The sequence below is a fragment of the Salvelinus fontinalis genome, chromosome 22, assembly GCF_029448725.1.
Source record: "Salvelinus fontinalis isolate EN_2023a chromosome 22, ASM2944872v1, whole genome shotgun sequence".
Classification (NCBI taxonomy): domain Eukaryota; kingdom Metazoa; phylum Chordata; class Actinopteri; order Salmoniformes; family Salmonidae; genus Salvelinus; species Salvelinus fontinalis.
This window is the reverse complement of record NC_074686.1, coordinates 18,488,332-18,515,869: the sequence shown is the minus strand read 5'-3', so window position 1 is coordinate 18,515,869 and position 27,538 is coordinate 18,488,332. Positions and strand designations below refer to the sequence as shown.

At 45.8% G+C, this 27,538-nt stretch overlaps 1 protein-coding gene across 6 annotated transcripts in view; it reads right to left on the bottom strand.

Moving 5' to 3' along the window:
• LOC129819980 (rho guanine nucleotide exchange factor 2-like) overlaps positions 1–27,538 on the bottom strand; it is an 83,294-nt gene that overhangs the window by 41,088 nt on the left and 14,668 nt on the right. For 4 of the 6 annotated variants that reach the window (XM_055876726.1, XM_055876727.1, XM_055876728.1 and 1 more), the window contains one exon: positions 1,345–1,507. In XM_055876726.1, the coding sequence (XP_055732701.1) occupies positions 1,345–1,507 (163 nt within the window). Of the gene's footprint in view, positions 1–1,344; positions 1,508–6,428; positions 6,813–17,116; positions 17,275–27,538 lie in introns of those variants that run through there. The other 2 variants (XM_055876729.1, XM_055876730.1) reach the window with 2 other exon arrangements.

The following is a 27,538-nucleotide window of genomic DNA, read 5'->3' as shown; positions in this document are numbered from 1 at the left end:
AGATAACAAGACAATTGTTTGAGTGAACACTGAATTTATTTGCTTTTACTTATTCACCGGTTTGATTTGGTGCAGGGAAATCAAACCAAACTAAATCTGGTGAGTAAGTGTACTAGCATTAATGGTATTCACCCTGAACTAAATTTAGCATATTTCATAATTTAGTATTAGGACTTTGAACAACGTCATGAGACAGTGACCTTTAACCTTTAACTCCCCCTCAAAATAGGAAGAACCTGCAAGGTACATAGTTAGCGCATGGCTCTGTTAGCGGTTACCGCCTGCCACAGATACAGATGGGCTATCAGAGCAGAGTCTGGTGCAGGCCAGCACAGGGTGCACAGTTCTGACAGAACACCAGGGCTATTATCTGTACAAGGGGCATGGAGTCCTGACAACACAGGAACTGTTTGTTATCTGTAACCAACCCTCTCTGTCTGGAAAACTGAATCAGGTTTGGTTGAGAAATGAAGAAATGCAGCAGAAAAAGTGAAGTATATAGGCATAACAGGAAAGGGTGTGTATGTGTGTGTGTGACACGTGTCTATATTTGTGTGTGAAATGTTTTGCCTGTGCACATGACTGACACACACCGTGGCAAGTTTTGCATAAATTAATATGTATATTTGTGTGTGAACTTTGTGTGAAAATGTATTCCTGTAATGTAAATATTTCAAAATAAATACTTAGCATAAGACACAAACCAAAATGTATTCCAGCACAATCTATTCTAAGTTAAATCAAATGTAATGAAAACACATTGGGCTGCAGCTCCTTCTAGGCCAATTTGGCTGTGAGGATGGCAGTGGAGAGGTGTTTTTGAGTGAGTGAGAAGCTCACCATCCCCAACTCTCACCCATTATCTGACTGCATGTAGATCAATGTCCATAATGTAACTATTTTAAATGGAATTGATAGTAACATTGTAGTTCATTACTGTATTGTAGCTTATTTGGAGAGTTAACAGGTTGATTAACAGGGTGATTTGCTTGTAAAGGAATGGTATAAATAGCGTAGATTTTTCCTTTTGGTAGTGCCTCAATATTCTGCCACTATAGAGTGATATGACAATGTATGTCCTGATAAATGATGCTGCATTTTTGTAAATCGTCTTAGGGTTTTAGGGAGGTACAGGGTGTGGTACGTTTTTGAGATGCTCTTTTGGTTTGCTGAGGTACACATGCTGTGTAGCTCAGGCCTGTATCTGAAGGATCTGGTGGGTAGGCAAGGCTTACTGGGACAGTTAAGGGCACCTATAGGGGTGCTGTGTGTGTGGTAGTAGTTGTATTAATTTGTAGTAGTAGTTGTAGTAGTAGTATTTGTAGGGGCATTAGTAGTACTCACTGGGGCAGCTGAGGGCCTCCTTGGCAGTGATGCTCTTGTTGCATGCTGAACAAAGTGTGGTCCCCGACACGGTGAGGGAGGTGAAGAGGTGCCCATTGCTGTAGCGCGCCTCCCTGTCCCGCGCCTCCTTCTCCCTCTCCCTCATGCGCTCCTTCTCCTTATTCTGGGAGGAAATGAAAAAAGGAGGAGAGAAGCAGAATGCACTGATGACATACAATGGCACCTTTGACATAAGGTGGACAGGTTAAAGAGTTTAAATCGTGTGTCAGAACTTCCCTTAATCCTCCTACTCTTCTGCTTTTAAAAAGAGGCCTTTTACATTCCATCATTACCTTAAAGAAACATGTTGGTGGAAAGCATACAACTTGTGACAATAGCAAACGGAAGCGAAATCTAAGCGTTACCAGTAGCCCTCTTAGGTGTCAAAATTAGATGTGAGAATGACAAACGCTAAAGAGGGAGTCCCCCCCCCCCCCTCCGGATCCGTCACACACCCCATTGTTATCATCGTAATGTTCCATCATTAAAACGTTCCATCACTAATGAGGATTTCCTAATGCAATGTCCACAATCATCTTGTATCCATAGCTACCTAGACCAGGCAGGTCATAGTAACCCTGACAACTAACTTAATAGCTGATACTACCTCCAACTAAAAACTCCAGTGTGTTCCTGTCACAGAAGCATGAGCAATGTTCAGTGTCTTTGGGAACCAGTCTGATGAAGTAGAACTTCATGCAAAATAAATTGCTGACTTCTTGGGAACTAAAAGCAGTTGCCGCCACATTGAACCTGTACATTTTCCTGTGTTGGGATTGCTTGTTCAAGCAGAAACAGGTATACGGTAGCAGTGAAGGGTTAACAATGTCTTTCCATTCTTTTAGAGTTGTGCCAAGTAATGTATTTTTGTCTGTGTGTCAGGTGAGGGACAGCCTTATGTCTGTTGCCATGTTGACATCCTGCTCAGGAAGTAGACATGGAAGGCTTCCTCTTTCGGGGCTAAAGTGAGCAGGGTGAGCTGTTACTAGGGCAACAGCGGCAAAAGAGGGAGGGCACCACAAAACCGCATTTGTGCAGTTTTTCATTTGAGGTCAAAAGTTTTTCTGTTTTCAGTATGAAATAATTGAGGATAATGGTGAGAGTTAGAGACTTGATTCTCTGTGTGTGAGATCAGCACGTGTGGGTAGGTCTCAAAACCAAATGTCACTATAAAAGTAAGAGGATTTACAAAACCGGTCAGAATTTTTTGACAGCGATCACCAGCAGAGGACGTTAATATGAGAGAGACAGAGAGAGAGAGAGAGAGAGGAGATGACTCCCAGCACTTTACACAACATAGGCCTAGAATGCAACACAATAGATGTCTGTGTTTTCACTGTCTTTCTACACCTTCTCACTCACTACCTCATCATTGCCTTATGTCTCTTTCTCTGTTCCGCTGTTTTTCTACAGAAGGCTGATATTGAGAAGCAAATTGGAGAACGCCTTGTGATGATCACATGAACTTTACATTAAAAGAGGAACCCAAGCTAGACAGATTGACTGTAGTTTGCCATGTCATAATTAAAATATAAATATTTCTGAGTGGTAAATGTCTAGACAATGACCTTCATGGTGTTTTCCACCATCTCATAGTCCACACAGCACTAACACACCTGATAAATTGTGTGGTTGATAAAGCAAGACTTAATGAGTAGATTGTTCGTCACATCAAGTTGAATTGTGTGTTTGTGCTTGGCTGGGGGGAAAAAAGTGGGTTGTGGGGACAGGAGTTGAGAAACACTTCTCTGAATCTATCCGGGACTACTTATACAGGTCCAAAAGTTAACATTTGCCAATATTACCATGACATTTTGGCATCATCACCTCAGTGGTGACCCATGACATTCAGGGTTGACTGATATGCTGGACCAGGTCTTCCAAACCTCTACATCTGTACTGTCCCTAATTGTTGGTCAATGTTTGTGTACCTGTTTAAAGTAAACTGTTATTTTGATGCAGCAATGCAAAGCACTAACATTTTTACAGGGAAAAGAGAATAAATATACCAATGAAGTTTATAATTAATCATTTCTGATGTGTCAGAGGCAAAGCTCTCTCTCTCTCTCTCTCTCTCTCTCTCTCTCTCTCTCTCTCTCTCTCTCTCTCTCTATATATATATATATATATATACACACACAGCCTAGTGCTGTATAATTGGCTTAGACGCTAAAGTGAGCAATACATCAGGGAGTGAAAGAATAGATGGGGTGAGATAGAGAGAGATATAGAAGGTGTCATTAAAAGGTGTCAGGACGATAACACTGAGAAAGACATGGGAATATGGACAGAGTCTATAGGGGGGATTCATTTTATAGTCTTCCACCTGTTTACTTCACTGAGTCACTGATAAAGCAACGGCAAACACACACAACAAAGTTTCATACCTCTTATACAGTGTGTTTCCTAGAATTTCCATGCTTTCTGTGTGTTGGTATGTGTATTGACATCAAATGTGTGTGTATGCGTGCGCGCTCCAGATTAAGGACTGCTGTGTGGATTGAGGTGGCCCTGTAGCCTGGTTTCTGTCCTCTGGAGGGATGCTGGGCAAAGCAGAGCCTGAGGTAGATTCAAGTTTAGTCTCCCTGATCGACATACCATACAGAGGGACAAGAAGAAAACGGGGTATCAGTCTAATATTGGCCTGTGTGTGAGTGTGTGTGAGAGTGTGTGAGAGTGTGTGAGAGAGAGAGAGTGTGTGTGTGTGTGTGTGTGTGTGTGTGTGTGTGTGTGTGTGTGTGTGTGTGTGTGTGTGTGTGTGTGTGTGTGTGTGTGTGTGTGTGTGTGTGTGTGTGTGTGTGTGAATCTCTCCAATCTGACACACAACTCTGGAATGCACCAGAGTCATTGCTCTCTATGGAAGTCGTATCCTCCATCTCTCCCTCTCTGTATCTCACACAATATCTTTCTCCATCCCCCTCTCTCACTCTTTATTTCTAACTCTCAAGCTTTGTCCTTCGCCCTCGGTCCTCTCGTTTGAACACATTCACGCCTACACAGTTTCCCATGTGTGCTATAGATTGCAATAGCTCCCTCCCACCTCACTCCTGTACTGTAGGAAGTATTCCTACTCCGTTTGGTTAAGTTCAACACAACCATACATACCGGTAGCAATACCGATCAAAATAATAACATAAGGAAGCACAGTGACAATGATGGTTTTTACTCTGGTCACTAATTGTACTTGGAAAGTTACTATTTAAAAAGGTGTGAAATGCAGACATCACTCCTCCATTTCCGAATAGTTTGCCTAATTTCAGTTTACGTGACCGCTGTCAAATACCTTTCCCATAACCAAGAATATTGCTTTTTCAGCTGGTGTACAAAACCGAAAGTAAAAGATACAAAAAACGAAACATAGAAGAGATCTAGAGCTTCTTAGAATGGCTTTCAATGAGAATGACAGATCTATACATCTCTGTGAATTTGGTCGGGTCGCCCTAAAAGTTACATATTGCAGCTTTAACCAGGGTTCGAACTACAAGGGTGTGTAGGAGTGCTGGGGACTACCACAGCAAATAAGGGCACCCAAGCTTTATAAAACATAAACAGCAGGGGTTGTAATAAGCATTTCAGTAAAAATATTGACTTTGATATACTAGGGCAGTATTTCTCAACCTTTATTTAGCCTTGCCTGGTGCAAAGAAATCAAAGAAATACTCCCATTTAGTGCAAACACCACCCATATGGCACTCCAGGCAGACTCTGTGAAACACTACAAGTATTTAAGAGAAAACAAATACTATGTAAACTCAGGTCTGATTAGTGTAGTGGAGTGAATGTGTAACATGAACCGAGGACACCAGCAAAATGACTCGAAGCATAGTCTCCTGCATGTGCTGGACATGCAACACTTCTAACTGTCCAGTTTGTTGTAGTGTGTGAGTGACACATAGATTTGTTGGCACTGGCCTCAATACTATGTTTAATAAATATCCAATAAGCATACATGCATACATACTATATTTAATAAATGTGCAATAAGCATACATGCATACATACTATGTTTAATACATGTGCAATAAGCATACATGCACACATGCACACACGCCCCCCACCATAGGAAAGTGATGTTCATATGGCGCTGGCAAGCCAAGGTTTTTCTCAGCCATCCGCCATCCACTGTGCCAGAGAAAGCAGATAATATCACACCAACAGAGTGTCATTTCTATGGCAACCGATGCTATAGTCAAACACACACACACAAGCTGCATGTACTCCTCCCTTACATACACGATCACTACATTAACAAAACTAAGGGCACGTGCAGTCCTCACTCCCTGAAACCAGCACACATGCAAGCATGTGCACAGGCACACACACAATCAGTCTAATTGGGAGGCAAAATGGTACACACAACATGTCATATTTTAATATTGCAGGCTTGCATGGTAATAGCATGATGCACTGTTGTTTTGTTGTTGTAGCCCATGTATGGTGTATAACGTTTACATGTAATTCTGAAATAAAACAAAATACTGTACAGGTACATGCTTCTTCCAATCAGAAATATTACACTAAAGGTATATACTTATTTTTGGGGTGTCTCATAGGTCTATATATAGCCTACATGGAAAACTGCAAATATGGAAACAACTGCACAAATACCCCCCCCCCCCCAAAAAAAAAAACATCTCCAAAAAAACTTTCTCTAACTCAGACCACTCGTCTCGAGTATTTTGGCGAATCATGACCAAACAGAAAAAGGTGATGAACAGTATAGGCTTCCACAGACCAATTGTCACCATAAAGGCAGGATCATTGCCTAGCGCGCCGCTTGTTTTTGAAAAGTATCTCCATATTGCTCAAACTTCCTAAAAAATAGCCTACGTGCTTCTGCAATGACGATCGCAATCTAAACGTTATCACTATAACCAATATAAGATAATGTCTCCAATTCTAAAATGACATCCACAAGTTTCAAGTTTTAATCATATGTACAGATGCCCTTGAAACATTTACTTTTTGCGCATTTCACTTTTGTCAGAAGTTTGCCAGTAGCACACGGTATCAGTAATAGTAAGCCTCCAAATACATCCACTCACCCGTAAATTAATATCTCTCATTCTCTCTTGTCGAATTTTCGACAGATCCGCGACTCTGGACATGGTGAGAATCGAGACCCTTCCTCTCCAGTACGATAAATAAATCCTTTTAAAGGCAAAGCGTTTGTGGCTGTCAAGCAGGAACTTCGAATATCTGCCAGTTTTGTTCTTCCCTGGGAGGTTAACGCTAAAGCAGTTATATGATTATATATATGGCTAGGGTAAAAGGTCTGTGTTGTAGCCAAACTGTAACACCCTTACAAAATAGCGCATTCAACTTCTCTGTGTCCCTAGTCCAACGGCAATGTCACTGATGCTGCGTAAGAGGCGGCTTTCTCATACAGGAAATTCTGTCGTTTTTTTGCACTTCAGATGATAAAAAATTACGCCTACAAGAGGAGGTTTCTTGGTTTCAGAATCAGCCCATCTTTAAATCCTGTGGTACCATTCACTGCTAGCACAGACAGAAAATAGATGGAAGTAAATCAAGAAGTGTTTAGTTCTTTCTGGTACTATTCTGGTATTACGAACAAAAATATAGACGCAACATGTAAAGTGTTGGTCCCATGAGCTGAAATAAGACACACAAAAAGCTTAATAGTCTCAAATTTGGTGAACAAATTTGTTTACATCCCTGCTAGTCGGTATTTCTAATTTGCCAATATAATCCATCCACCTGATATGTGTGGCATGCACATTTTTAAAACAGCAGTATCATTACACAGGTGCACCTTGTGCTGGGTACAATAAAAGGCCACTTTAAAATGTGTGGTTTTGTCACACAACACAATGCCACAGATGTATCAAGTTGAGGGAGAGTACAATTGGAATGCTGACTACAGGAATGTCCACCAGAGATGTTGCCAGATAATTTATTGTTAATTTCTGTAGCTTAAGCTGCCTCCAGTGTCGTTTTAGAGAATTTGGCAGTGCATCCAACCGGACTGACAACCGCAGACCACGTGTAACCATGCTAGCCCAGGACCTGCATTCGGAAAATATCCAGACCCCTCGACTTTTTCCACATTTTGTTACGTTACAGCCTTCTAAAATGGTTTAGTCCCCCCCCCCCCCCCTTAATCTACACACAATACCCCATAATGATAAAGCAAAAAAACAGGTTTTTAGACATTTTAGCAAATGTATTACAAATAAACTGAAATATCACATATACATAAGAATTCAGACCCTTAGTACTTTTTTGAAGAACCGTTGGCAGTGATTATAGCCTCGAGTCTTCTTGGGTATGACACTACAAGCTTGGCACACCTGTATTTGGGGAGTTTCTCCCATTCTTTTCTGCAGATTGTCTCAAGCTGGATGGGGAGTGTCGCTGTACAGCTATTTTCAACAAAAAGTTATACATTTGCAAAAATGTCAAAAAACATGTTTTCACTTTGTCATGATGGGTGCAGATTGATGACATTTTTTTTATATACATTTTATAATAAGGCTGTGATGTAACAAAATGTGGAAAAAGGGAAAGGTCTGAATACTAAGTCTGAATACTTTCCGAATGCACTGTACATACATATACAGTACCAGTCAAAAGTCGACACACCGACTCATTTAAGGGTTCTTTATTTTTACTATTTTCTACATTGTAGAATAATAGTGAAGACATACAAAAATATGAAAAAACACAACCAACAAACTATAACATGCATGCAATCAACATGCATGTTATATTTTAGATTCTTCAAGGTAGCCCCCCTTTGCCTTGATGACAGCTTTGCAAAAAAATACCAAATTTCTGAGGCTGGTAACACTTAATGAACTTATCCTCTGCATCCAAGGTAACTCTGGGTCTTCCTTTCCTGTGGCGATCCTCATGAGAGCCAGTTTCATCATAGCTCTTGATGGTTTCTGCGACTGCACTTGAAGAAACTTTCAAAGCTCTTAATTTTACGGATTGACTGACCTTCATGTCTTAAAGTAATAATGGACTGCTGTTTCTCTTTGCTATTTGACCTGTTCTTGCCATAATATGGACTTGGTCTTTTACAAAATAGGGCTATCTTTTGTATACCCCCCTACCATGTCACAACACAACTGATTGGCTCAAACACATTAAGAAGGAGAAAAACAATAAAATAACAGTAGCGAGGCAATATGCAGAGGGTACCGGTACAGATGTGCGGGGACACATGTTAGTCGAGGTAATTGAGATAATATGTACATGTAGGTAGAGGTAAAGTGACTATGCATGGATAATAAACAGTGAGTATCAGCAGCATAAAAATGGGGGTGGGGGTAGCCATTTGGTTAGCTGTTCAGGAGTTGTCACGTTCCTGACCTGTTTTCCCTTGTTTTGTATTTATTTAGTATGGTCAGGGCGTGAGTTGGGTGGGTTGTCTATGTGTTGTTTTCTATGTTGGGGTTTTGTGTGTTCGGCCTGGTATGATTCTCAATCAGAGGGAGCTGTCAATCGTTGTCCCTGACTGAGAATCATACTTAGGCAGCCGGGGTTTCAGTGTGTTTTGTGGGTGTTTGTCGACCGTGTTAGTGTTTTCACCACACGGTACTGTTTCGGTTTTCTGCACTTCGTTTATTGTTTTGTATTGCAGTGTTCAGTTTCGGTTTTAATAAATCATCATGAGCACGAACCACTCTTCATATTGGTCCGATCATTCTCGCCTCTCCTCGTCCGATGAGGAGGACGATATAGACTATCGTTACAGAAACACCCACCAACAAAGGACCAAGCAGAGTGGAAAAGGGCAGCGACAGCAGAAGCAGCAGCGGAGAGAAACCCAGGACTCATGGACATGGGAAGACGTTTTGGACGGCAAGGGTTGCTACACATGAGAGGAGATCCTGGCTGGAAAGGATCGCCTCCCATGGGAACAGCTGGAGGCAGCTAGAAGAGCAGAGGCAACCGGAGAGAGGAACCGGCGTTATGAAGGTACGCGGCTAGCACGGAAGCCCGAGAGTCAGACCCAAAAATGTATTGGGGGAGGGCACACGTGGAGTGTGGCGAAGTCAGGTAGGAGACCTGCGCCAACTTCCCGCGCTTACCGTGGAGTGAGAGGGCGTCGTACTGGTCAGACACCGTGTTATGCGGTGGAACGCACGGTGTCCCCAGTACGCGTGCTTAGCCCAGTGCGGGCTATTCCACCTCGCCGCACTGGTAGGGCTAGGTTGGGCATCGAGCCGGGTGTCATGAAGCCGGCCCAACGCATCTGGTCTCCAGTGCGTCTCCTCGGGCCGGCGTACATGGCACCAGCCTTACAAATGGTGTCCCCGGTTTGCCAGCATAGCCCAGTGCGGGCTAATCCACCTCGCCGCACTGGCAGGGCTACGGGGACCATTCAACCAGGTAAGGTTGGGCAGGCTCGGTGCTCACGAGCTCGTGTACTCCTTCACGGTCCGGTATATCCGGCGCCACCTTCCCGCCCCAGCCCGGTACCACCAGTGCCTACACCACGCACCAGGCTTCCAGTGCGTCTCCAGAGCCCTGTTCCTCCTCCACGCACTCTCCCTGTGGTGCGTGTCTCCAGCCCAGTACCTCCAGTTCCGGCACCACGCACTAAGCCTCCTGTGCGTCTCCAGAGCCCTGTACGCACTGTTCAGCCTTGAGGTGCGTGTCTCCAGTCCGGGACCACCAGTTCCGGCACCACGCACCAGGCCTACTGTGCGCCTCAGCAGGTCAGAGTCGGTCGTCTGCCCAGCGCAGTCTGACCTGATTGCCTGCCCAGCGCCGTCTAAGCTGCCTGCCTGCCCAGCGCCATCCGTCTGCCCAGCGCCGTCTGAGCCATCCGTCTGCCCGAGCCGCCAGAGCCATCCGTCTGCCCCGAGCCGCCAGTCTGTCCCGAGCCGTTAGAGCCGCCCGTCTGTCCCGAGCCGCTAGAGCTGTCCGTCAGTCAGGAGCCGCTAGAGCCGTCAGTCAGTCAGGAGCCGCCAGAGCCGCCAGCCAGTCAGGAGCCGCCAGAGCCGCCAGCCAGTCAGGAGCCGCCAGCCAGTCAGGAGCCGCCAGAGCCGCCAGCCAGTTAGGAGTCGCCAGAGCCGCTCTCCAGTCAGGAGCCGCCAGAGCCGCCCTCCAGTCAGGAGCCGCCAGAGCCGCCCTCCAGTCAGGAGCCGTCAGAGCCGCCATCCAGTCATGAGCTGCCCTCCAGTCATGAGCTACCTCTCTGTCCTGAGCTACCTCTCTGTCCTGAGCTACCTCTCTGTCCTGAGCTACCTCTCTGTCCTAAGCTACCTCTCTGTCCTGAGCCGTCTCCTAAATCTAGGGGGGACCTTTGTGAAGGTTCCTAGACCAGGGTCGGGGGCGAGGGTCGCCACTCAAAGGACGCTAAGGAGGGGGACAAAGACAATGGTGGAGTGGTGTCCTCGTCCTGCGCCGGAGCCGCCACCGCGGACAGATGCCCACCCAGACCCTCCCCTTGAGTTTTAGGGGTGCGTTCGGAGTCCGCACCTCAGGAAGGGGGTACTGTCACGTCCTGACCCTAGTGCTTATGTGTTTTGCTTGTTTTAGAGTTGGTCAGGACGTGAGCTGGGTGGGCATTCTATGTTGTGTGTCTAGTTTGTCTGTTTCTGTGTTCAGCCTAATATGGTTCTCAATCAGAGGCAGCTGTCAATCGTTGTCCCTGATTGAGAATCATATATAGGTGGCTTGTTTTGTGTTGGGATTTTGTGGGTGGTTGTTTCCTGTGTCAGTGTTTGTGCCACACGGGACTGTGACGGTTAGTACGTTTGTTGTTTTGTATCTTGTCTAGTTTTCGTGTTATTAAATCATGGAAACTTACCACGCTGTACATTGGTCCTCCGATCCTTCTCGCCTCTCCTCGTCCGATGAGGAGGACGACTTAGACTGCCGTTACAGGAGTCTTATGGCTAGAAGCTGTTAAGAAGCCTTTTGGACCTAGACTTGGCGCTCCGGTACCGCTTGCTGTGCGGTAGAAGAGAGAGAAGTCTATGACTAGGGTGGCTGGAGTCTTTGGCAATTTTTAGGGCCTTCCTCTGACACCGCCTGGTATAGAGGTCCTGGATGGCAGTAAGTTTGGCCCCAGTGATGTACTGGGCCGTTCCCTTTGTAGTGCCTTGCAGTCGGAGGCCGAGCAGTTGTCATACCAGGCGGTGATGTAACCAGTCAAGATGCTCTCGATGGTGCAGCTGTAGAACTTTTTGAGGATCTGAGGACCCATGCCAAATCTTGGACAGGTTGAAAAATGTCACTGAAGACACTTGACAGTCTGTCAGCGCATGCTCGGAGTACACGTCCTGGTAATCCGTCTGGCCCTGCGGCCTTGTGAATGTTGACCTGATTAAAGGTCTTACCCACATCGGCTACAGAGAGCGTGCTCACACAGTCATCTGGAACAGCTGATGCGCTCATGCATGCTTCAGTGTTGCTTGCCTCGAAGCGAGCCTAGAAGTGATTTAGCTCGTCTGGTAGGCTCGTGTCACTGGGCAGCTCACGGCTATACTTCCCTTTGTAGTCCGTAATAGTTTGTAAGCCCTGCAACATCCGCCGAGTGTCAGAGATGGTGTAGCATGATTCAATCGTATTCCTTTATTGACACTTTGCCTGTTTGGATGGCTTGTCAGAGGGCATAGCGGGATTTCTTATAGGTGTCCGGGTTAGAGTCCCGCTCCTTGAAAGCGTCAGCTCTACCCTTTAGCTCAGTGCGGATGTTGCCTGTAATCCGTGGCTTCTGGTTAGGGTATGTACGTACGGTCACTGTGGCGACGACGTCATCGATGCACTTATTGATGAAGCCAGTGACTTATGTGGTGTGTTCCTCAATGCCATCGGAAGAATCCCAGAACATATTCCAGTCTGTGCTAGCAAAACAATCCTGTAGCTTAGCATCTGCGTCCTCTGACCACTTCCTTATAGAGCGAGTCACTGGTGCTTCCTGCTTTAGTTTTTGCTTGTACGCAGGAATCCGGAGGATAGAGTCATGGTCAGATTTTCCAAATGGAGGGTGAGGGAGAGTTTTGTACGCATCTCTGTGTGTGGAGTAAAGGTGGTCTAGAGTTTTTTTCCTCTGGTGCACATGTAACATGCTGGTAGAAATGAGGTAAAATGGATTTAAGTTTCCCCACATTAAAGTCCCCGGCCACCAGGAGCGCTGCCTCTGGATTAGCATTTTACTTGTCAGCATTGGTTTGTGGTGGTAAATGGACAGCTACAAAAAATATAGATGAAAACTTGGTACATAATGCGGCTTACAGCTTGTCATGTGATACTCTACCTCAGGCTAGCAAAACCTCGAGACTTCCTTAATATTAGATTTCGTGCACCAGCTGTTATTTACAGATAGACAACCCTTGTCTTACCGGAGGCAGCGGTTCCAGCTTGCCGATGGACCGAAAACCCAGCCAGCTGTATGTTATCCATGTCGTCGTTCAGCCACGACTCGGTGAAACATAAGATATTACCGTTTTTAATGTCCCGTTGGTACGATATTCTTGATAGGAGCTCATCCATTTTATTGTCCAATGATTGCACGTTGGCGAATAGGAGTGATGGTAGAGGCGGATCTCATCCAGCACCATTCTTTCTAGTCACAAATGTGATGAAATAAGATAACAGAAATTTCACATGTAATACAGTAACTGAAGAGCTTTGCAAAAGAGGAGAAATGTATGACCAATTTATACAGAGGGACTACTTCTAATGAGGCCAAGACAACTGAAGACATAGGCTATGCTATAATCAATGCCTTGTCAATTCATATGGACCTGTTATATGAGTTGTAAATGCATTGCATCCAATCAAAACAGTGCTGAAAATATCATCTGGTTGACCACACACGGGTAAACTATTACTCAAAATGTATTATAAATGATTAGATGACTTTGGAAGTTTTAGTATTAAACAATATGATCCATGCCTTCAATTGCATTAGCCTACTTTATTCCAATGTTTTCATAATTCAGTGACATTCATTTCCATAGTAATTCTATATGGATCCATCCAGTTGTGGTTAATAAGTGCATGCTTAGTGGAGGGCTATGCGAAGAGATGGACAAAGTGACATGCCTCTCAAAGTTTATAACTGCAAAGAGGATGATAACAGCCTAGTAAAGGGCCCTGCCTACACTCTTAGAAAAAAGGCGCTATCTATAACCTAAAAGGTTTCTTCGGCTATCCACATGAGAAACTTTTTGGTTCCAGGTAGAAACCTTGTGGGTTCTATCTTGAACACTTTCCACAGTGGGTTCTACATGGAACCAAAAATGCTTCTTCGATGGGTACAGTCAAATAACCCCTTTGAAACCCTTTTTTCTAAGAGTGTAGCAACCATCAAGAGCAAAGAGCGTGCCAATGCTGCCTCAGGATTATGGCTACGTTCATACTAAGCCATAAGCAGAACTTTACCACAATCAAGACTAGGTCGGTTGGCGGAAATAAAAGTACAGGCTTTGTTGCCGACAACAACTTTCAGATATAAAGAAAAATAGTCAAAAAGTTGGTGGAAACATCTTGGTGTATTTTACTCCCTCTATCTTTCTCTTGCTCTCTATGCGTATGACTTCCATCTCGGTGTGCAAAATTTGGCACATTTTTATTTAACTAGGCAAGTCAGTTAAGAACACATTTTTATTTTCAATGACGGCCTAGGAACAGTGGGTTAACTGCCTTGTTCAGGGGCAGAACGACAGATTTGTACCTTGTCAGCTCGGGGATTCAATCTTGCAACCTTTCGGTTACTAGCCCAATGCTCTAACCACTAGGCTACGCTGCCATCTACGCTGCCGCACATGACATCTTAATGACAAAACGTTCTGTTTGGAAACTGGTTTGGTGATTGAGAAGACCAACTCGTTTCTGTTACAAACAAGTACAGACGTCTTTTTCATGATGAGAGGAAGACGTCATACTTTGGTTGTTATGGTCAGATTTTATTTTTTAAAGGAGTTCCCCCAAGCCCCTGGTCCAAGAAACTCACATCGCCTGTCGGTGAAAGTAGATGAAAAACAGGGTATCCCTGCTACATCTTTATCTTAGGGAGTGAAGAGTCCTCTAGACTTGAGGACATTTCAATTGGCTGCAGCAGTCTCTACTAGGGGCCCCTTGTTGGTTTCACAAGTCCTACTGTATATAACAGCCCCTTGGAGGTCGCATGGATTGATCCCCAGTATCCGGGGTCATACCCATACATGTGTCAAGAGACGAGAGGGTTACCACTCACCCACGGGCTCTGTACTGTCGCCGTTTAAAAGGTTTTATCTTAGGGAGTCTGCGTGGGAGTGAAAGGGTCCTCTTGATTTTGAAGGGCCTGTTAATGGGCGGTGGCAGACACAGAGAGACAAAGTGACATGTTTGACTATGCTGCCTCTATCAGTCCTCTCCCTCCACAGCTCTGGTGAATTTTGGTCGGCTTGAGACCAGAGCGTTGCCGTGGGTTACCGCTCCACTGCAGAGCCGCACCGCTTTGTGGAGAAATGTGTGTGTGCGTCAGTGTCGGTGGCTGTGTGTGAGAACCAATGCAAGTACATGTGTATTTTATGTGTGTGTGTATTTTGAGTCAGCAGCGCGTAGGTGTCTCCATGCACAGATATGCTCCTGCGCCGGTGAGATAATGACCAGGTGCTGAGAGCCTTCACCCACAAACCCTGTCATTCAGCCCAGCACAGAGAGACTGTGTTTCATAGTGTGATTATGTAGCAACAGTAGAGAGAGCACTTATATTGTGAGTAGCTTGTTTGAATTAGACTTCAGTTGTTTTCCGTTGCAATCCAGAAATATGACAGAACATAGGAGAGGGAGGCTACAGGAGAGAGGGGGCAGAGGGGTGGACGACTGTACCTACAAAACATGAGTAGATGGTGCACTGACTCATTCTATGACACCCACATTGTAACCCCCCCCCCCCCCCCCCCCACCCCACCCCACCCACCCACACAGTGAATTCATACACAATACTTTCCCCTCTCTCAAACACAGGCTTATGGACACAACACATGGATGCATAAACACACACATGCACCAGTGGAGGCTCCTCAGAGGAGGAAGGGGAGGACCAGTGAATTGCATAAAAGTTGTAAAACAGTTTAAAGAAAAACATTTTGGGATAAAACTATACAACACTGAACCAAAATCTAAACGCAACATGTAAAGTGTTGGTCCCATTTTTCATGAGCTGAAATAAAAGTGTACCATAGGCACAAAAATATTATTTCTCTCAAATTTGGTGCACAAATTTGTTTACATCCCTGTTAGTGAGCATTTCTCCTTTGCCAAGATAATCCATCCACCTGCCAGGTGTAGCATATCAAGAAGCTGATTAAACAGCATGATCATTACACAAGTGCACCTTGTGCTGGGGACAATAAAAGGCCACTAAAATGTGCAGTATTGTCCACAACACAATGCCACAAATGTCTCAAGTTGGGTGTCAGGTGCTGAACAAACAGTAAAAACTCACAGACAACTTGTAAAAGTTCAAACCAAGTATATTCACCCACTGGGTCAAACAGCTGCAAAGTCAAAGACATGATTACACAAGCACATATATTTACACCCTCCTTCTAGGTGGAGTCATCTCCTTGCACATCTAGACAGCCAATACATCTCTGTTGCTAGTCAGGAACTTAATTGGTTACTCTCACTGGTGTAGTCATGGCCCTGCCTCATGGTAGAACCTTTGTGGGCATGGAAGTATGTGTGTGTGTGTAATAGGACTGCTCCTTCTCACTTCATCTGACCTGACCTCTGGCCGAATTCCTCACTCCTCCCTAATCCATGCCTGTCCTACCTTATCCGTGACTGAAACCAGACTGTTGCATTTTGCCTCCCTCCTTAGGAGCCATGGTATTTAACAATAACATGTTTGACAGAATGTAAACTTTCAGCACTCCCTCATCTCAGTCAGTAACTTTCCATACACCTAGTTGTTACCCACACTCCATTGACCCCAACATATATATTCCATATACATGTACAGTAATCAGTAAGTTCTGGTCTGGTAACAGGAATAAGTATATTTCAAGCTAGAATCCAACATGAGGGAGTGTGCAATTGGCATGCTGACTGCAGGAACATCCACCAGAGATTTGAATATTAATTTCTCTACCATAAACCACCTCCAACGTGGATTTAGAGAATTTGGCAGTACGTCTAACCGGCCTCACAACCTCAGTTCACATGTATGGTAGTTTGCTGATGTCAACATCGTGAACAGAGTGCCCCATGGTGGCAGTGGGGTTATGGTATGGGCAGGCTATCAGGTATGAAGGTAAGACCCAGATGCAAACAACGTTGAATAAACAATAGTTTAATGATACAATAGGGGCAGGCAACAGACTGGTCAAAGCAGGCAGGGGTCAGTAACCAGAGGTGAGGCAACGATACCGGACGGCAGGCAGGCTCAGGGTAAGCAGAGGTCAAAATCCAGCGGGGGGCAAAGGTACAGGTCGGTAGGCAGGCTCAGGGGCAGGCAGAGTGGTCAGGCAGGCGGGTTCGGAGTCAGGACAGGCAAGGGTCAAAAACAGGAGGGCCAAGAAAAGAGTGACTGGGAAAAAGCAGGAGCTGAGAAACAAAACGCTGGTGGACTTGACAAACAAGACAAACTGGCAACAGACAGACAGAGAACACAGGTATAAATACACAGGGGATAATGGGGAAGATGGGCAAAACCTGGAGGGGGGGTGTAGACAATCACAAAGACCGGTGATACAATTCAGGATGTGACAGTACCCCCCCCCCCCCCCCCCAGGGGCGCCACTTGGCGTCCTACCTGGCTAACCGGGGTGTCGGCGTTGGAAATCCGTGATGAGGCCTGGGTCCAGGATGTCCCTGGCGGGGACCCAACACCTCTCCTCTGGGCCATAACCCTCCCAGTCAACCAGGTAGTGGAACCCCCTGCCCTGAGGCCGAACCTTCAGGAGACGCCTCACCGTGTACGCCGATTGGCTGTCGATGAGCCGAGGGAGAGGGGTCGGCCTGGAAACAGGAGACAAAGGGCTATGAGACATGGGTTTGACACTGGACACATGAAAGGTGGGATGTACACGAAGGGTACGGGGCAACGGAAGACGAACAGTAGAGGGGCAAATGATCTTGGAGATCAACCGGGGGGAGAGTTTGCAGGATTCCACCCGGAGTGGCAGATCCCGGTTGAATAGCCATACCTACTGCCCGAGATGATACCTGGGAGCCGGGGTCCGATGGCGATCCGCTTGTCATCAATACCTGGAGGTGGTCTTGAGGAGGGCCGACCGGGCTCTCCTCCAGGTACGATAACAGTGGCAGACAAACATCTGGGCAGAAGATATGCTGACCTCTTCCTGCTCAGGAAAGAATGGGGGCTGATATCCCAGGGAACACTCAAACGGTGATAGGCCCGTGGCAGAGCAGAGAAGGGTGTTGCAGGCGTATTTCACCCACTCCAGCTGCTGGCTCCAGGTGGTGGGGTTGGCAGAGACCAGGCAGCGCAGAGTGGTCTCGAGGTCCTGGTTGGCTCGCTCCGACTGGCCGTTAGACTGGGGGTGGAACCCGGAGGACAGGCTGGCCGACAACCCAATGAGGGTGCAGAACGCCTTCCAGAACCCGGGACGAGAACAGAGGGCCACGGCCGGAGACCATGTCCTCGGGCAGTCCATAGACCCGGAAGACGTGCTGCAGCATGAGCTGGGCCGTCTCCTTGGCAGAGGGTAACTTGCTGAGAGGAATGAAGTGGGAGGCCTTAGAAAAGCGATCCACTACGGTCAGGATGGCGGTGTTGCCATCAGATTGGGGGAGACCAGTGACAACATCCAAGGAGATGAGAGACCAGGGGCGATGAAGGACAGACAGAGGTTGGAGGAAGCCAGCCGGAGCTTTTCGAGGGATCTTGTTACGTGCACAGACCGTGCAGGCGGCGACAAAGGTGATGACGTCCGGAACCATGGTAGGCCAACAAAAGCGTTGTCGCACTAAGGCCAGGGTCTGCCGGGAGCCCGATACCCCAGCTGAGTGCCATCGCCAGGCACGAGGTGGGAAGGATGGTCTCGTGCTCCGGGGTGGTAACCGTGGGGTTATAGCGGTGAGACAGGGCACCCGACTTCACGTTCTTGGACCCCAGCCGGTAGGAGGAGGAAAAGTGGAACCGGGTAAAGAGCAGGGCCCATCTCGCCTGCCTGGAGTTGAGGTGCTTGGTGGTGCAGAGATACTCCAGGTTTTTGTGGTCGGTACACACAATGAACGGATATTCCGCCCCTTCGAGCCACTGCCTCCATTCCCCCAATGCCATCTTCACCGAGAGAAGCTCCCGATTTCCCACATCGTAATTCCCCTCCATGGTATTGAGGCGGTGGGAGAAGGCGGTGCAGGGATGCAACTTAAGGTCAAGGGCAGAACGTTGGGACAGGACAGGACAGCTCCCACTCAGACATCCGAAGCATCGGCCTCCACCACGAACTGATGGGAAAGGTCCGGATGACGGATGAACCAGGATCAGAGCCGTGGTGAAGCGGTGTTTAAGGTCCCGGAACGCCCGGTCAACGGCCGTGGACCATGTGAACAGAACCTTGGTAGAGGTCGGACCACGTGAACAGACCCTATGGTAGAGGTGAGGGCAGACAGGGGGGAGGCCAGGGTGCTGTAACCCTGGATGAAGGGTTCTCTCCCATCAACCTATGTGTGTCAGGGAATCACAGCGAGACCATTCAGTTCCTGCTCATCAAGTCCCCCCAGGTTCCCCAGGTGGTGAGGGTAGGTAACAACATCTCCACCCGCTGATCCTCAACACTGGGGCCCCACAAGTGTGCGTTCTCAGCCCTCTCCTGTACTCCCTGTTCACCCATGACTGCGTGGCCATGCACGCCTCCAACTCAATCATCAAGTTTGCAGACAACACTATAGTGGTAGGCTTGATTACCAACAACAACGAGACTACAGGGAGGAGGTGAGGGCCCTCGGAGTGTGGTGTCAGGAAAATAACCTCACACTCAACGTCAACAAAACAAAATAGATGATCGTGGACTTCAGGAAACAGCAGAGGGAGCACTCCCCTATCCACATCGACGGGACAGTAGTGGAGATGGTATAAAGTTAAGTTCCACGGCGTACACATCACGGACAAACTGAAATGGTCCGCCCACACAGACAGCGTGGTGAAGAAGGCGCAGCAGCGCCTCTTCAACCTCAAGTGGCTGAAGAAATTCGGCTTGTCACCAAAAACACTCAAACTTTTACAGATGCACAATCGAGAGCATCCTGTCGGGCTGTATCACCGCCTGGTACGGCAACTGCTCCGCCCATAACCGTAAGGCTCTCCAGAGGGTAGTGAGGTCTGCACAACGCATCACCGGGTGCAAACTACCTGCCCTCCAGGACACCTACAGCACCCGATGTCACAGGAAGGCCAAAACGATCATCAAGGACACCAACCACCCGAGCCAGTGCCTGTTCACCCCGCTATCATCCAGAAGGCGAGGTCAGTACAGGTGCATCAAAGCAGGGACCGAGAGACTGAAAAGCAGCTTCTATCTCAAGGCCATCAGACTGTTAAACAGCCATCACTAACATTGAGTGGCTGCTGCCAACATACTGACTCAACTACAGACACTTTAATAATGGACAAATTGATGTAATACATGCATCACTAGCCACTTTAACCAATGCCACTTTATATCATGTTTACATACCCTACATTACTCATCTCATATGTATATACTGTACTCTATACCATCTTGATGTAATGTATCACTAGCCACTTCAAACAATGCCACTTTTATATGTTTACATACCCTACATTACTCATCTCATATGTATATACTGTACTCCATACCATCTACTGCATCTTGATGTAATGTATCACTAGCCACTTTAAACAATGCCACTTTTATATGTTTACATACCCTACATTACTCATCTCATATGTATATATTGTACTCTATACCATATACTGCATCTTGCCTATGCCGTTCTATACCATCACTCATTCATATCTTTTTTTGTGTACATATTCTTATTCATTCCTTTACACTTGTGTGTATAAGGTAATTGTTGTGAAATTGTTAGGTTAGATTACTCGTTGGATATTACTGCATTGTCGGAACTAGAAGCACAAGCATTTCGCATTAACATCTGCTAACCATGTGTATGTGACAAATACAATTTGATTTGATGGGTCACAATTTGACTCCAAATGAGGCTTAATTAGTAGACACTCAATTTAAGTAATCAGCAGATTTGATTAGCATGTCCCAGATGATGGCTGCCTCTTATGAAAAAACACACACACCATCTGTCCTCCCCCTCCCCCGTGCTACCAATGCTTTGCATTAGGGGCTACTTCTGTACTAAAGTGGGTGTGATGAAGTGCTAGGGGCCTCCAGGAAAGACAGTGTTGTGTTTATTAGGCATCAAACCGAGGAGGGATTACATGGACTTGTCCAATGAGAAACACACATTTTGGTTTTCCATTACAAAACATTTTACATTGAAAACAAAGACTCAACTACTGTACTGCAACTGAGGGAACGGCAACTAGGGTAAGCGTGGCTTGACTGATCCATGACTATCTTAATGTCTTCGAACAATAGCTATGTAGTGCTTATAAAGACTTCCTGAATGCTCTATAAAGCCTTTATTCGTTTACTTTCGTGGGACCTCTAGGTCTCAAGCACTGTTAGGCGTTACTGCCACGTGTGGAGGATCAACTGAAGTGGAGGTCAGAGGTGACAAAGCTTAGTGTGGAAGGCTTCCGGAATCGACATGTGCCACAGGGGATTGTCCGCTGTGGGAGGCATTGCCATTGAATGGACGGAATGGAATCCCCCTTGGCAATGAGAGAGGCTTCAGACAGACTGAAAGTCCTGCCCTTCTGACTACATGACGTATACTTCTACTTCTTCACCAGGAAACCCAGTTTACTACCAGAAAATAACGTATTTTCCAGCGGGGAAAAGTCCTTTTCAGGACTTAATCAGCAACCAGATAAATGGAAATGAACATTCACTCTATTGTGACTTTTAGTGATAACATTCTACACAACCTGCCTAGCATGTCACGAAAGATGTCATAATGAAGTCACTAGTTTCACCTGCTTTTTCTAGGCTAGCTTAGCTTTAACTTGAAATTATCTAGGCCGGCTAATTAGAGCATGCTTACAGGACTCCTCTGTAGTTTTAGAATATTTAATGAAAATCTGTGCGGCAGCAGGTTTCATTTCAGTTTTAGTCTGGTTTGTAGCTTACCCTACTAAGGGAGCAGACAGATGGAGTAAAACATTAAGGTTATCTTCAAAGCCCATATTAATAGAAATCGGGAAGTCATGAGAGTTGAAGCAGTAGAAACATACTGTACACACATTCATTTACGATGTGAACACATTAAATGTACTTAGTCACACTTGCACATTATGAACTTCTGTTCCTATTCCTTCATAATACTGTCAAAATCAGTCGGCCCCATTTAAAAAAAATCCCTCCAGGCTTGTCAGTTTTCTATCACAAGCTTGTGGTGATGTCATGTCTCAGTGCTCAGCTGATCAGCCCCCTGATTCCTGACCTAAATGTATCTGTAAGAAAGAACCAGTCTTTTAAACATACAGGCAGTTTGTTTGACTGGTTTGAACCGGTCTTTAACATAATCACAAAGTTATACAGAATCAGCCTGGAAGAAAGGGCTCATCTGCTGTAGCTTGTAGACATGCAGACTGGGTTAGCAAACTTATGTTAACCAGGCATGTCAGACAGAAACCAGCCATTAAAAAGATCCATCACAACTCCGAAGACAATGTCCATTGGCTAGGCTCCATATCAATATAGTAGTCCTATTTATCTAGACCCCGACATGGATAGTATTCATAGGCTACTTTTTTTAAAAATAATATGGTGCATACAACATTCTCCGGGGTCGAGACATAGTTCGATTTTTTTACCCAGACTCCAATGGAACATGTGTTACGGTGTGTTGCCATGGTATGTTCTCATGGCTTCTAGTCAGTTTATGCTGGATCATTATCTGAGATTCACTTTTATTTATTTTTCTCGCTCTCTCGCTCTCTTCTTCTTCACATTTCCAAACAGTCCATTTATATTTTCCAATGGGGCTATACATTTGGATGAGGTTCCCCCCCTCGCCTGAGTAGCCTCGTTTCAACTGCCAAAAATAAAATGAAACCATCTAGTGTTCAGTGAAATAACAACACAACGTCAAATACAGGTAACCTGGTCAAATAATTAACATCCAATCACATTAACCGTTATGCTCTCGTGAGAATTCCACAATGGTCCGTATGTAGCCAAACGTAGCTGCTGCTCATTCCGTTTGCTCAAAAAAATTGTATTTATTTATTTTATTTCACCTTTATTTAACCAGGTAGGCAAATTGAGAACACGTTCTCATTTACAATTGCGACCTGGCCAAGATAAAGCAAAGCAGTTCGACACATACAACAACACATAGTTACACATGGAGTAGAACAAACATACAGTCAATAATACAGTGAAAAATAAGTCTATATACAATGTGAGCAAGTGAGGTGAGATAAGGGAGGTAAAGGCAAATAAAATATATTAATAAATAAAAATATAAAAAAGGCCATGGTGGCGAAGTAAATACAATATAGCAAGTAAAAAAACACTGGAATGGTTGGTTTGCAGTGGAAGAAGGTGCAAAGTAGAGATAGAAATAATGGGGTGCAAAGGAGCAAAATAAATAAATACAGTAGGTAAAGAGGTAGTTGTTTGGGCTAAATTATAGATGGGCTATGTACAGGTGCAGTAATCTATGAGCTGCTCTGACAGCTGGTGCTTAAAGCTAGTGAGGGAGATAAGTGTTTCCAGTTTCAGAGATTTTTGTAGTTCGTTCCAGTCATTGGCAGCAGAGAACTGGAAGGAGAGGCGGCCAAAGGAAGAATTGGTTTTGGGGGTGACCAGAGAGATATACCTGCTGGAGCGCGTGCTACGGGTGGGCGTTGCTATGGTGACCAGCGAGCTGAGATAAGGGGGGACTTTACCTAGCAGGGTCTTGTAGATGACCTGGAGCCAGTGGGTTTGGCGACGAGTGTGAAGCGAGGGCCAGCCAACGAGAGCGTACAGGTCGCAGTGGTGGGTAGTATATGGGGCTTTGGTGACAAAACGGATGGCACTGTGATAGACTGCATCCAATTTATTGAGTAGGGTTTTGGAGGCTATTTTGTAAATGACATCACCGAAGTCGAGGATTGGTAGGATGGTCAGTTTTACAAGGGTATGTTTGGCAGCATGAGTGAAGGATGCTTTGTTGCGGAATAGGAAGCCGATTCTAGATTTAACTTTGGATTGGAGATGCTTGATGTGAGTCTGGAAGGAGAGTTTACAGTCTAACCAGACACCTAGGTATTTGTAGTTGTCCACATATTCTAAGTCAGAGCCGTCCAGAGTAGTGATGTTGGACAGGCGGGCAGGTGCAGGCAGCGATCGGTTGAAGAGCATGCATTTAGTTTTACTTGTATTTAAGAGCAATTGGAGGCCACGGAAGGAGAGTTGTATGGCTTTGAAGCTCGCCTGGAGGGTTGTTAACACAGTGTCAAAAGAAGGGCCAGAAGTATACAGAACAGTGTCGTCTGCGTAGAGGTGGATCAGAGACTCACCAGCAGCAAGAGCGACATCATTGATGTATACAGAGAAGAGAGTCGGTCCAAGAATTGAACCCTGTGGCACCCCCATAGAGACTGCCAGAGGTCCGGACAACAGACCCTCCGATTTGACACACTGAACTCGATCAGAGAAGTAGTTGGTGAACCAGGCGAGGCAATCATTAGAGAAACCAAGGCTGTCGAGTCTGCCGATGAGGATGTGGTGATTGACAGAGTCAAAAGCCTTGGCCAGGTCAATGAATATGGCTGCACAGTACTGTTTCCTATCGATAGCGGTTAAGATATCGTTTATGACCTTGAGCGTGGCTGAGGTGCACCCAAGACCAGCTCTGAAACCAGATTGCATAGCGGAGAAGGTATGGTGGGATTCGAGATGGTCGGTAATCTGTTTGTTGACTTGGCTTTCGAAGACCTTAGAAAGACAGGGTAGGATAGATATAGGTCTGTAGCTGTTTGGGTCAAGAGTGTCCCCCCCCTTTGAAGAGGGGGATAACCGCAGCTGCTTTCCAATCTTTGGGAATCTCAGATGACACGAAAGAGAGGTTGAAAAGGCTGGTAATAGGGGTGGCAACAATTTCAGCAGATAGTTTTAGAAAGAAAGGGTCCAGATTATCTAGCCCGGCTGATTTGTAAGGGTCCAGATTTTGCAGCTCTTTCAGAACATCAGCTGACTGTATTTGGGAGAAAGAGAAATGAGGAAGGCGTGGGCGAGTAGCAGAGGGGAGGCCAGTGCTGTTGACCGGGGTAGGGGTAGCCAGGTGGAAAGCATGGCCAGCCGTAGAAAAATGCTTGTTGAAATTCTCAATTATAGTGGATTTGTCGGTGGTGACAGTGTTTCCTATCTTCAGTGCAGTTGGAAGCTGGGTGGAGGTGTTCTTATTCTCCATGGACTTTACAGTGTCCCAGAACTTTTTTGAGTTTGTGTTGCAGGAAGCAAATTTCTGCTTGAAAAAGCTAGCCTTGGCTTTTCTAACTGCCTGTGTATACTGGTTTCTAGCTTCCCTGAAAAGTTGCATATCACGGGGGCTGTTCGATGCTAATGCAGAACGCCATAGGATGTTTTTCTGTTGGTTAAGGGCAGTCAGGTCAGGAGAGAACCAAGGGCTATATCTGTTCCTGGTTCTAAATTTCTTGAATGGGGCATGCTTATTCAAGATGGTGAGGAAGGCATTTAAAAAAAATATCCAGGCATCCTCTACTGACGGGATGAGATCAATATCCTTCCAGGATACCTCGGCCAGGTCGATTAGAAAGGCCTGCTCGCTGAAGTGTTTCAGGGAGCGTTTGACAGTGATGAGTGGAGGTCGTTTGATCGCTGACCCATTACGGATACAGGCAATGAGGCAGTGATCGCTGAGATCTTGGTTGAAAACAGCAGAGGTGTATTTGGAGGGCAAGTTGGTTAGGATGATGTCTATGAGGGTACCCGTGTTTACGGAATTGGGGTGATACCTGGTAGGTTCATTGATAATTTGTGTGAGATTGAGGGCATCAAGCTTAGATTGTAGGATGGCTGGGGTGTTAAGCATGTTCCAATTTAGGTCGCCTAGCAGCACAAGCTCTGAAGATAGATGGGGGGCAATCAGTTCACATATGGTGTCCAGAGCACAGCTGGGGGCAGAGGGTGGTCTATAGCAGGCGGCAACAGTGAGAGACTTGTTTTTAGAGAGGTGGATTTTTAAAAGTAGAAGTTCAAATTGTTTGGGAACAGACCTGGATAGTAAAACAGAACTCTGCAGGCAATCCTTGCAGTAGATTGCAACACCGCCCCCTTTGGCCGTTCTATCTTGTCTGAAAATCTTGTAGTTAGGGATGAAAATGTCAGAATTTTTGGTGGTCTTCCTAAGCCAGGATTCAGACACGGCTAAAACATCTGGGTTGGCAGAGTGTGCTAAAGCAGTGAACAAAACAAACTTAGGGAGGAGGCTTCTAATGTTAACATGCATGAAACCAAGGCTATTACGGTTACAGAAGTCATCAAAAGAGAGCGCCTGGGGAATAGGAGTGGAGCTAGGTACTGCAGGGCCTGGATTCACCTCTACATCACCAGAGGAACAGAGGAGGAGTAGGATAAGGGTACGGCTAAAAGCTATGAGAATTGGTCGTCTAGAACGTCTAGAACAGAGAGTAAAAGGAAGTTTCTGGGGGCGATAAAATAGCTTCAAGGAATAATGTACAGACAAAGGTATGGTAGGATGTGAATACAGTGGAGGGAAACCTAGGTAATGAGTAATGATGAGAGAGATATTGTCTCTAGAAACATCATTGAAACCAGGTGATGTCATCGCATATGTGGGTGGTGGAACTGAAAGGTTGGATATATAGTGAGGAGGGCTAGAGGCTCTACAGTGAAATAAGCCAATAAACACTAACCAGAACAGCAATGGACAAGGCATATTTACATTAAGGAGAGGCATGCTTAATCGAGTGATCATAAGGGACCAGTGAGTAGAGGTTGGTTGGGGTCACGGCGATCCAGACAGAAAAATGGATCAATGGTTAAAAAAAGGTAAGGACCGAGTCCATAGAGACTCATACCAGCTCTACTGGTAATACTGCTACTACCAGCAGTACTACACCTGCACCTGTCGACGACACAAGTTGTTCTGCTTCCACGAGCACATCCAAAGCTAGCATCAGTAGTTCTACATTTGTTGTTAGCCCAACTAGCATGGGCACTGACAGTTGTGAATCTGATGCAGCCGAAGAGCTACTGCCCCCTTACCCGGGAAAGCACGTTGGACCATCGAAGAGGTGCAATTATGATGAGAACTACATTGATTTGGGGTTCACTTATATTGGGAATAGTGCCTTTCCTCAGCCACAGTGTGTTATATGGCCCTTCTGGCCCTTCTTTGGACACTGTTAACTAACCTCCAGACGAGCTTCAATGCCATACAACTCTCTTTCCCTGGCCTCCAACAGCTCTTAAATACAAGTAAAACTAAATGCATGCTATTCAACCAATCACTGCCCGTCACCTGCCCGCCCATCCAGCATCACTACTCTGGATGGTTCTGACTTGTAATTGTTCACATATTCTAAATACCTAGGTGTCTGGTTAGACTGTAAACTCTCGTTCCAGACTCATATTAAGCATCTCCAATCCAAAATCAAATTTAGAATCAGCTTCCTATTTTGGAATAAAGCATCTTTCACTCATGCTGCCAAACATACCCTTGTAAAACTGACTATCCTACCGATCCTTGACTTCGGTGATGTCATTTACAAAATAGCCTGCAACACTCTACTCTGCAAATTGGATGCAGTCTATCACAGTGCCATCCGTTTTGTCACCAAAGCCCCATATACTACCCACCACTGCGACCTGTACGCTCTCGTTGGCTGGCCCTCGCTTCATACTCGTCGCCAAACCCACTGGCTCCAGGTCTTCTATAAGTCTTTGCTAGGTAAAGCTCCGCCATATCTCAGCTCACTAGTCACCATATCAGCACCCACCCGTAGCACGCGCTCCAGCAGGTACAGTATATTTCACTGGTCACCCCTAAAGCCAATTCCTTGTTTGGCCGTCTCTCCTTCCAGTTCCCTGCTGCCAATGACAGGAACGAACTGCAAAAATCACTGAAGCTG